General features: G+C 41.4%; 1 protein-coding gene across 1 annotated transcript; it reads left to right on the forward strand.

Annotated features, from left to right (window-relative positions):
* Window positions 1-307: 307 nt before the first annotated feature.
* Window positions 308-7,021, forward strand: LOC308311790 (putative ATP-dependent RNA helicase DDX4; the record flags this gene model as incomplete). The annotated part of the gene is made up of 16 exons (XM_080758568.1): window positions 308-331; window positions 1,166-1,213; window positions 2,688-2,738; window positions 2,896-2,949; window positions 3,339-3,374; window positions 3,595-3,631; window positions 3,818-3,963; window positions 4,061-4,213; window positions 4,498-4,652; window positions 5,248-5,377; window positions 5,538-5,704; window positions 5,792-5,937; window positions 6,030-6,129; window positions 6,215-6,485; window positions 6,582-6,683; window positions 6,950-7,021. 16 exons carry the CDS (start codon window positions 308-310, stop codon window positions 7,019-7,021), a joined length of 1,692 nt encoding a protein of 563 aa, XP_080614694.1.
* Between the last annotated feature and the right edge of the window lie 2,864 nt (window positions 7,022-9,885).

Consider the following 9,885-nt stretch of genomic DNA (forward strand, 5'->3'; position numbering starts at 1 on the left):
CAGCCCCTTTCTTAACCGAGGGTTCCGACCGTGCATTTATTAAACGAACCAAGAGCATGCCCTTCATGCCCAAGCCCGAAAAAGACTCATTATTTGCTTAAGGTGCATCAAGGTTCGACTGCTTCATATTTAATTAAAAATAGAAAAAAGTCATATGGGGGTCTGCATCCTAATTATGTATCCGTATTGGGATCCATACATTTAGTAGTGTTAAAATAGTTTTCTCTTTTCTTTTATTGCAGGCTTTATACATCTTCATTCCGGCTATATATCTTCATTTTTCATTTCTCCAAATCAGCTGACAATCATGACTGACGAGTGGGAGGAAGAGGTAACTTAAAATGTAGAGAATAGATTTGATTTGAAACATTCAGACTCTGTTGAAGTCATAACAGTTTTCATTGTGTCCATGTTTACAGGCAGCCGCAACCAGCACCACCACTAGTAAATTCACTGGCTTCAGCACAGCTTCAGACAGCGGTGGGTTTACTCATAGCAGCTCCACACAGCAAAATCCTGACTGTTCAATGAACTATGACATAGTTCTAATGTAGTGTACTCGGGGTTTGATTAACTCCCATGATTGTACTGTTAAACTAGTCACTAAGTAGAATATGAATGATGAATAATGGAATACCCTCATGTATGTAAACAGTAGGGGTAACATTTTACCACTTGAATGTTCATATGGGTGATGGAATGGAGTTACTTTTGTATCCAGGAAGCTCCTGGAAAGATGATGGAGGATTTGGAGGAGGTGACAGAATGGGTAAGTGTTTGTGAATGGAAATGTGATTCCTCCTTGATCTTTAGTAAGTTGCAAGATATATCTGAATGGGCTCAAGTTTAACTTTGCTAGAGGGACATCAGGTAGTTGACTCTATGGTAAATGCAAATGTTGGTCCCAAATTGTGAAAACTGTTGACGTACTCAATGTCCTAATGAGCTAATTCCCACATAAAATGGCATGCAGCAGACGACACCAGGGTACTGAAAAGCACAGTACTGTAAGGGTGATCCCTTCAAAAAGTAAAAATTCTCAGATAATTTTGTAATTTGACTTAGTGGGTGCTGGAGGGCTCCGGCACCCTTGGTAGTTTGACTTAGTGGGTGCTGGAGTGCTCAGGCACCCTTGGTAACTTCCCACCCATGGTGTTTTCTACAGGTCGTGGAGGAAGAGGTCGCGGTGGACGAGGAGGAGGATTTAAGAATGGTAAAAAAAAAAGAAATTGGGTTGCACACTAACGATACAGTATTACTTTTTTAGGATCCATTTCATTTGTCAATAATCTGGTAACAAATCGAGCATATGAGTTCAGCAACATCATGGCTACTCAAAATCATTAAACTCTTATACACACTAGGGATGTCAGGGGTTAACCGTTGTTAAGAAACATCCGGATATTTTTATCAGCTTTAACGGTTAATTTGCATAATAATAAATACGTGTTCTGATCTTAAATCCCTTTATTTTAGATCGTTTTTAGTAATAGTACAACATAAACATTACAGAGACTGTACTTGTCACTGTACAATACTTTAAAACAGTTGTCATGTTGCACACATGCCTAAAATTGTTCTTATTTGCGCCGCTCAGCTTGTCACACTCCAGGCTGCATGAACAGCGCTTGGGCTCGGTTTTCTGCCCCCTCAATGTCCCAAAGTTCTCTGTTGTACTTCTGGCTTGGCTAAATGGCTACAAGGGTAGCTTTGCGGAAATTGCGGTAGTCGAAATGTAAGCGAGTGACAGCGAGACGAGATGAACACATGTCGACTGTATAAATGCAGAGACCTACTTGGCATTATTAATTCCATTATTATTTATTATTATTGCTCAGATCTGGACTGGATTTATTTATGTTTTGGACTAGAACCGGCGGACCTCTGTACTGTAGACGCGCAGATGCATGCATCATGCAGATGCGATGCGTTGTTAATTGATGATTAAGCCTACAACAATTTATTTATGTTGTTAAATGTTGCTTTTTTGTTTGTCTTTAAAAAAAAGGAGCATAAATAAATGTACAGTATACCATTCGTCTACCAACTTTAATTATGTAGCCTATACATGCCTATTACATTTGGGGTAGCCTATTGAAAAAAAATCAACCACTATCCGTTATTGACCCGGTTAATCCTGTCGGCTAACCGGCTGGGAAACTATTGTTACTGACATCCCTAATACACACCAATACTTTATATTTTGTTATGTGCTAAAAATATAATCAAATTGAGGATTGTGCCGATGTAGTGATTGACTCGAGATTGCTACATTTCCCAATATCATGAAGCCCCATGTGACATTACCATTGTCCCACGACACGCATACTATTGTTAAACCGGTTTACCTTTCTTTTGCAGGAGCTGATGAGAACGCTAATGGTACGTACCAGTGTTTTTGCTTGTTGGGATGGGAGTAGACTGTTCACACTAGTGATTACATTAATTATATATCTGAGTTGTGTATTTTGTTTAGACGAAGCAGGCAGCAGCTGGAACAGTGGAGGAGGCGGCGGCGGCGGCAGCAGCTGGAACAGTGGAGGAGAGCAAAGCTTCAGAGGGCGAGGCAGAGGTGAGATGGGATGTAGTTCACACTGAAGCAGCTTTTTAATTAAATCAACGTAGTAACAAGACATCTGTTGAAATCAGTGGTTCTTGCAGTCCACCGTAATATTGTCACCTCACAGGGGGCAGCAGAGGAGGTAGGAGTGATGGAGATGATGGAGGATCCAGAGAAGGTAATGTTGGGGGAGAGGCAGTTTAACCTAGGTTAACTAGTAATTTTGACTGTAATGGAATTTTTCCTCTAGTTGTTTGACTATGAATGTGATTCAGCAAACTTTCCTTACAGAAATGTATTTTTGTTAAAATATTTAAAAAGAAAATTCTCCTCAGGCTTTGGAGGTGGTCGCGGAGGAAGAGGAGGAGGAGGAGGCGGCTTCCGTCATGGTATTCTAAACACCAATTTGAATCCTCTCCTAATGTGCTTAGAAATTCTAAAGGTTGTTAAACTGATTCTTCTGGAAAACTCCACAACAAGATTTTAGCATTCCAAAATGGAACGAGACGAACACAGATAATCAAAATACACATTTAGCATACCTCAAAGATTTCTGTACATTTTCCATGGTGAATTGTGCCTACAACAAGTATGCTTTTTGCTAACTGTCTGTCTTTTTTTTGTCTCAAATCAATATTCCTTTTATAGTAAAACCTGAATGCAGTTGTAATCTTTCAAATGTATATTTTGAGTGAAAAGTCCAAGTGTATTCCTGAACAATTTGAGGAATTAACAGTTAAGTGGTTGAAGTGTAATGACACTTGAATGACTCTTTTAGGTGGAACAGAAGATGGAACAGAAGGTTCTGGAGGAGGTAAATGAGCCATAACTATAAAGCGAAATACTGAATCATGTTAATGAGTCAATGTCAACTGATCGTCCTTTTGTGACACTGCAGGATACCGTGGAAAAGATGAAGAAGTCTTCTCTAAAGGTAATAGTGTGATTTAGGTTCCATGTTTGAGTTTGTCAGCTTGGGAGTTGGGGCTTGGGGAAACATGCTGCAGATATTTAATTGTGTGAATCCGTTACAGGTCCAAGTGGAGACATGGACGGAGGTGAAGAGAGTAAGTAAATGCGTCTATTGTGAACACACTGAAAACTTGTCTTTTCTACTATGCCTCTGTTTAAAATCAGTCTAAAACACTGAAGATGGAGGTGAAGAGAGTAAGTAATTCAAATAAATGCATTGTGATACATTTCTTGTATACTTGTCCAAAAGTCATTCTAACTAAACCACCTTATCCCTTTCCCTAGGACCAAAGCCGGTGACCTATATTCCTGAAGCCCTCCCTGAGGATGAAGAATCCATTTTTTCCCACTATGAATCTGGCATTAACTTTGACAAGTATGATCAGATCATGGTGGATGTTAGTGGCAGCAACCCACCAAAGGCCATCATGGTATGGATATGTTGGCAGCGTCTTCACAATCTGTTTCATTTATGAGTTTTAGTTTTTCTTCAGACTGCAATGAAATCCTGTTTGTCTTCATCTTCAGACTTTCGAGGAGGCACAATTCTGCGAGTCCCTGAAAAGGAATATTAGCAAATCCGGCTATGTGAAGCCAACTCCAGTGCAGAAGCATGGCATCCCTATTATCGCTGCGGGCAGAGACCTCATGGCCTGTGCCCAGACTGGTTCAGGCAAAACGGTGAGATTCAGCTTGCTGTTATCTGGAATGACAGGGCACATTGTCCATTTTAGGGATTGAACTTGAACATACTGTATATAGGTCCTGCTTCCAAATTTGTCCTAATATTAAAAGCGTGATTGCTGCTTATCAGAAATGGTAATTATAAAATGTAAAGAGATTTAAAATATAGTTCCAGGCTCTACTGTACCATTCGGGAAGTGTGCAATAGTGTTCTGACTATGCGTGACTAGTCGAGATCCAGAAGTGGATGTGAGCTTGGTTCTCTGTTTTCCTCCCTACAGGCTGCCTTCCTGCTGCCAATGCTCCAGAAGCTGATGGCAGACGGAGTGGCAGCAAGTCAGTTCAGTGAGCTGCAGGAACCTGAGGTTGTGATCGTTGCCCCAACCAGAGAACTGATCAATCAGATCTACATGGAGGCCAGGAAGTTCGCCCATGGGTGTGTATTGTCACAATAGTTGGATAGAAAAGTATTATCTGCATGCTCCGTTAAGTTTCAGGAGTCTTTTAACCCATTTAGACCTGAAGCCGATTCTAAAAAAATTGCTTCTAAATCCTATTGGAAGCAATGTTTCTATGTCAGTGGTGCTCAACTTATTTAATGTCAAGGACCCCCAGAATTATCTGTATTTGGCCCGAGGAGATGAGGACTCTCATTTAACAGATCTACAAGCTCTAGCATGGCACTGAGTGCTGCGCGATGAGCTTGTAGATCTGCTATTTTTCAATAGCTAAAGTACTATAAAATGCTTAAAACACCAAAAGACGTTCCCGTCCTGTTTAATGGAGATCAGCAACAGTCTAACAAGAAATGGCTGTGTTTTGGCACGTAGGCAGTCCTTAGTGTTTCTAACTATTAAGTGGAAGTGACATGTATAGCTTATCACTTTAGATCATACAGCTGTCAGACTCATTAGTGTAGTAGCACAGGGAAAGTAATAATTTGAGTCTGTAAAAGTTCACACTGGCCAGAGGCCAATGAAACACACCATTGTACATGAATAGACACATTTCTTTTCATCTGACCTGTGTAGGACATGTGTGCGTCCTGTTGTGGTGTATGGTGGAATCGCAACTGGACACCAAATCAGAGACATCTGCAGGGGATGCAACGTGTTGTGTGGGACTCCAGGAAGGATGTTGGATATGATTCAAAGAGGAAAGGTAATTAAGGTCTCACCAGTCATTTTCTGATGGTAGTGAACCTTTCCGGTTTCTTAGTTCAAGGCTTGGATCTGTTGAGATGCATTGCATTTTATTTCTACTGACTGTTAAAGAGATGGATTTCATAAGTTTATTCTTTCTATAATGATGTACCCTTTAGGTGGGTCTCAGTAAGGTGCGTTACCTGGTGTTGGATGAAGCAGACAGGATGTTGGACATGGGCTTTGAGCCTGACATGCGCAAGTTGGTGGGCTCTCCTGGTATACCACCAAAAGAGGAGCGTCAGACCCTGATGTTCAGTGCCACCTTCCCTGAGGCAATCCAAAGGTACACTGCGTTATGTATCTTCTATAGGTTGTTTTTATGTGAAACTCCTCAATACTGATCCATTTCTCTGCATGGTGTTTTTTACAGGCTGGCCTCTGAGTTCCTCAAGACTGACTACTTGTTCCTGGCTGTGGGTGTGGTGGGCGGAGCCTGCAGTGATGTGGAGCAGAAGTTGATTGAGGTCACCAAGTTCTCCAAGAGAGATCAACTTCTTGACGTCCTAAAGACCACTGGTAACGTCTCCAACCTCTGCTATTAACAACCTGAACGGGCTTGAAAAATAAACGACAATTGTTCCAAGTTTTTGTTTTGTTGTTTCATGCAGGATCTGAGCGTACGATGGTGTTCGTGGAGACAAAGAGACAAGCTGATTTCATTGCAACGTTCCTTTGTCAGGAGAAGGTTGCTACTACTAGTATCCATGGGTAAGTAGGAGCTTGTTAAAAAAAATGTTTTTATAGCCAGTATGCGTTCAAATGGAGCAGCATTTTAACTGTATTGTCTCGACAGCGACCGTGAGCAGCGTGAGCGAGAGCTGGCGCTACACGACTTCCGCTCTGGAAAATGTCCCGTCCTGGTGGCTACCTCTGTGGCTGCAAGAGGTCTGGACATACGCGATGTGCAGCACGTGGTCAACTATGACCTCCCCAAAGCCATTGACGAATATGTCCACCGCATCGGGAGGACCGGTCGTTGTGGCAACACTGGGAAAGCCATTTCCTTCTATGATCCTGAAAACGACAACCAAATGGCTCGCGACCTTGTTAAAATTCTCTCTAGTGTAGGTGATCTGATTACTCTGCACGCCACTCTGAATGCTTTAAAAAGCACCATGTCCAGCCCTAATGGTTCCTATTGGTTTGACTGTGATTTACAGGCTCAGCAGGTGGTGCCTAAATGGCTTGAGGATTCAGCGATGGGCGGCGGTGGTTCTTCATCCTTCAGCTCAGGAGGATTTGCTTCCACAGACTCTAGGAAGGTAATTGTCATGAATTAAGACTCAATGTGACCTTTTAGGGCTAGTGAGGTGGTGGCTCGCCATAATTTCCCATCTGTAAGAAAGAACAAGGTCAGAACAAGATGACGACATGTTCTGGGTTTTATTAAGCACACACAGAGTATATACATTTGCAGATGCACACGTGGACCAAATACTACATGGCAAAGTGAAACAAAGCAAACTTGAGCGTTTCCTCTGTATTTGACTGTCAATGTTCTAACTTGGCTTCTTTTATTTACCCTCAGGGGGGAGCTTTCCCCACTGACAGCCAGCCACAAACAGCTGCCCAGAATGGAGGAGATGATGAGTGGGAATAAATCGCCACAAGAGTTTCTTGCAGTTTTTTTTTATGTTATGTTTTATTTTGTCTTAAAACTTGCATGCGGGTGTTTTAATGCATGAAGTGTGCTGTTCTTTTTGGTTTTCTTTATTTCATATTGTTTTAGTTTGAATAAGATTTCGTATGAGCCTGTGGCTACTTTGTGTTAAAAAAGATTGAAGTTTGGTTATCTGTATTATCTTTTGGTTATTTAATGTTGAGCCTGCTGGGGGCGGCTATCAATAGTTATTTGGACGATTGAATACTTTATTTTTATTATTATTATTTGCTGGGGACCATGGCCGCCGTGATCTCAAAAGCATCAATTAGGTCCTTCCAGCTCTGCATGCTGATGGACATGATGCATTATTTACGGATGGCCGATTCTCCTTTGTCAGTCTCCCCTGATGTCACAGGAGCAATACAGGGCAACTTGTTTGCATCCAGGTACATCCTGGCCATACCATCCCTGAAGAGGAATGATGTGTGAAACCTGTTTCTCACTCTATGTGAGAACGACCAGGGAGAGAGAACAGACAGAAAATACACAAATCATTACGTACAAAGAATAGGGAGCTTATAAACCCAGTTCAAGAGGACGCAGAGCAAATGCTGAGTCGTGCCAATAACAAGCTCACTGAAGTTTTGGAAGAGGCAAACACTTTTTAAAGATGTCTGTCAGGCCTGAACAAAGTATTCAATCAATGCAATGTTTGTGCTCAACCCTTTTTTCCCATAATGTGAATAAATGTGTTGAGTGTTTCTAGTGTGGTTAGTCTGGTTTGTATGCTTGAGCCTAAATGTATTGCATGACATTATGACACCTGTTCTCAACTTCTCAGTCTACGTTTTAGAAGTGAGCCCTGCAGCAACTTGCTGAACTCCCTGAACAACGCGTGCTTGGCAGACAGTGAATAGCTGGTACATTGTGTTGGTCAGGATGTGTCACTGAACACAGGTCATACGCTTATATATATATAAAACTGCAGAAAGTAAAGAACATCTAGTTTCATGAATGCCTTGAATGGAATTTAATACTGAGAACGTGACAATCAAATGAAACACAAAACTTCAAGATTCCCCTTTGCCATCTTTTTGTAGTGATTCCCACAGACTGCCCCACCAGATAGATAGAGCAGGTATGTATCTATCTGGTGGTGGAACTTTTGTGAAATGTGCGAGCATTCTGTGAGAACTTGGAACACTGGTCCATGGTGAAAATGTATGAAAACTGTTGTCTCAAATAAATAAGCAAGCGGAATTGTTTGATAATGATTAATGAAGCACAATTCTGTGTGCTCTGCTCAAGGTGGATGTAGACTGAAGATGTGATGGGGGTGGAGGGTCCAAACTCTGTTTTAAGTAACCGATCCCATGCAAATTCATGGTATAGTATCACCCATTCTACTTAAAATTGTGCCTGCTTTGCTTTGTGATTAAAGTATAGTGTAGTACGGTGGTTAGGTATTAGTTTAATCGGTGATCACTGCGTGTTTATCAATATTGTGTATGAGCCAGACAACCAGCAGTTGTTTGTAGGTATAGGCCACAGACTGTAAAAAAAATAATAGGTATAGGCCTACTTATGGCTATGTTTTATTAAATTATATTGATTACTAGCCTACTTAGCTCTGGTCCATAGCCTTACTGCTTCTATGATTCTGCCCTGCAGTAAGGCTGCTAATTTCCTGCCTCTCCTGTTTAGTGTAAATAAAAAGAACATTTTTGCTACTCACCAAAACAAAGGCGAGTTGTGTCATTAGAAAGCCTACTTTCCTTAGTAAGAGCACTCTTGACAATATCACACGAAAAGATGAAATTACCTGCCTAGGTTCCATCCTGGAGGCTAATCTTTCCGGTGATAAAATGGCCACCAAAGTAATCAAAAAAGTACAAGAACAAGATTCCTTTACAAGATCTCCTCACTGGTCAACAAAAACACCTTGAAGACCCTAACAGGAGCCCTCGTACAAGGTTTCTTCGACATGCACCTCTTGATACCACAGTACCTCAAAGGCCCTTAAAACAAGGCTCCAGACTTCCAAAATAAACTTATCAGGCTCCTACTTGACCTCACCCCTGCCCGCTTTAACTGGCTGGAATGGCTTAGTGTCGAAGACAGTACAGCGTCTTGCAATGGGTCTGGCCCACAAGATTCGATACACCACCAAGATACCCATGTACCTATCTAGATATTTCCTTAATGTTAACGAAGTCCACACCCACAACACCAGAGGGAGTGCAACAAACCATGTGCAACCCAGATTCGGCACAAACAACTTAAACAAGGGACTAAATTATTTTCGCTCCTATGCCACCAAAATGTGGAACGCCCTACCAACAGTCATTAAGACATGCAAATCCCTTGACTCCTTCAAATCCGCTCTCAAAGGGCACCTATGGACGGCTGCAATTCAAAACTGCCCCCCGTAAAATCTGAATCGCCCCAACACCACCCCTTTTACCCTCACTGTATGTGTTTCTTTTCCCCTTTTCCCTCCTTTATGATGAATTCCCGTTCTGCTCTTTGACTTTATAGAAGTGTATATTTGTACGTATCTAAATGTTTTGATGAATTGAACAAGGTGGACCCTCTTGTAAACAAGTGTACTGCTTTATTCGTCCACTCACAGTTAACAGTCTTTGTATTGAGTTGTGCTTGAATTGTAATTCTGCAAACTGTTAATAAATATTTCAATCAATCAATCACTGAGGGATTTTGTTTCCACTGGGAAAAAATACTTTTAGTTACTCCAATGCGCCCTCTACCGATATTGCCCAGAGAATTGCATCATAGAGAATATTTTCCCTCTGTGAAAAAAAATCCCTTTCTGGCCAAAAAGTACTGTTTATACGTGTGGT

This window comes from Protomyctophum bolini (genome assembly GCF_963924005.1).
Source record: "Protomyctophum bolini genome assembly, chromosome: 24".
Classification (NCBI taxonomy): domain Eukaryota; kingdom Metazoa; phylum Chordata; class Actinopteri; order Myctophiformes; family Myctophidae; genus Protomyctophum; species Protomyctophum bolini.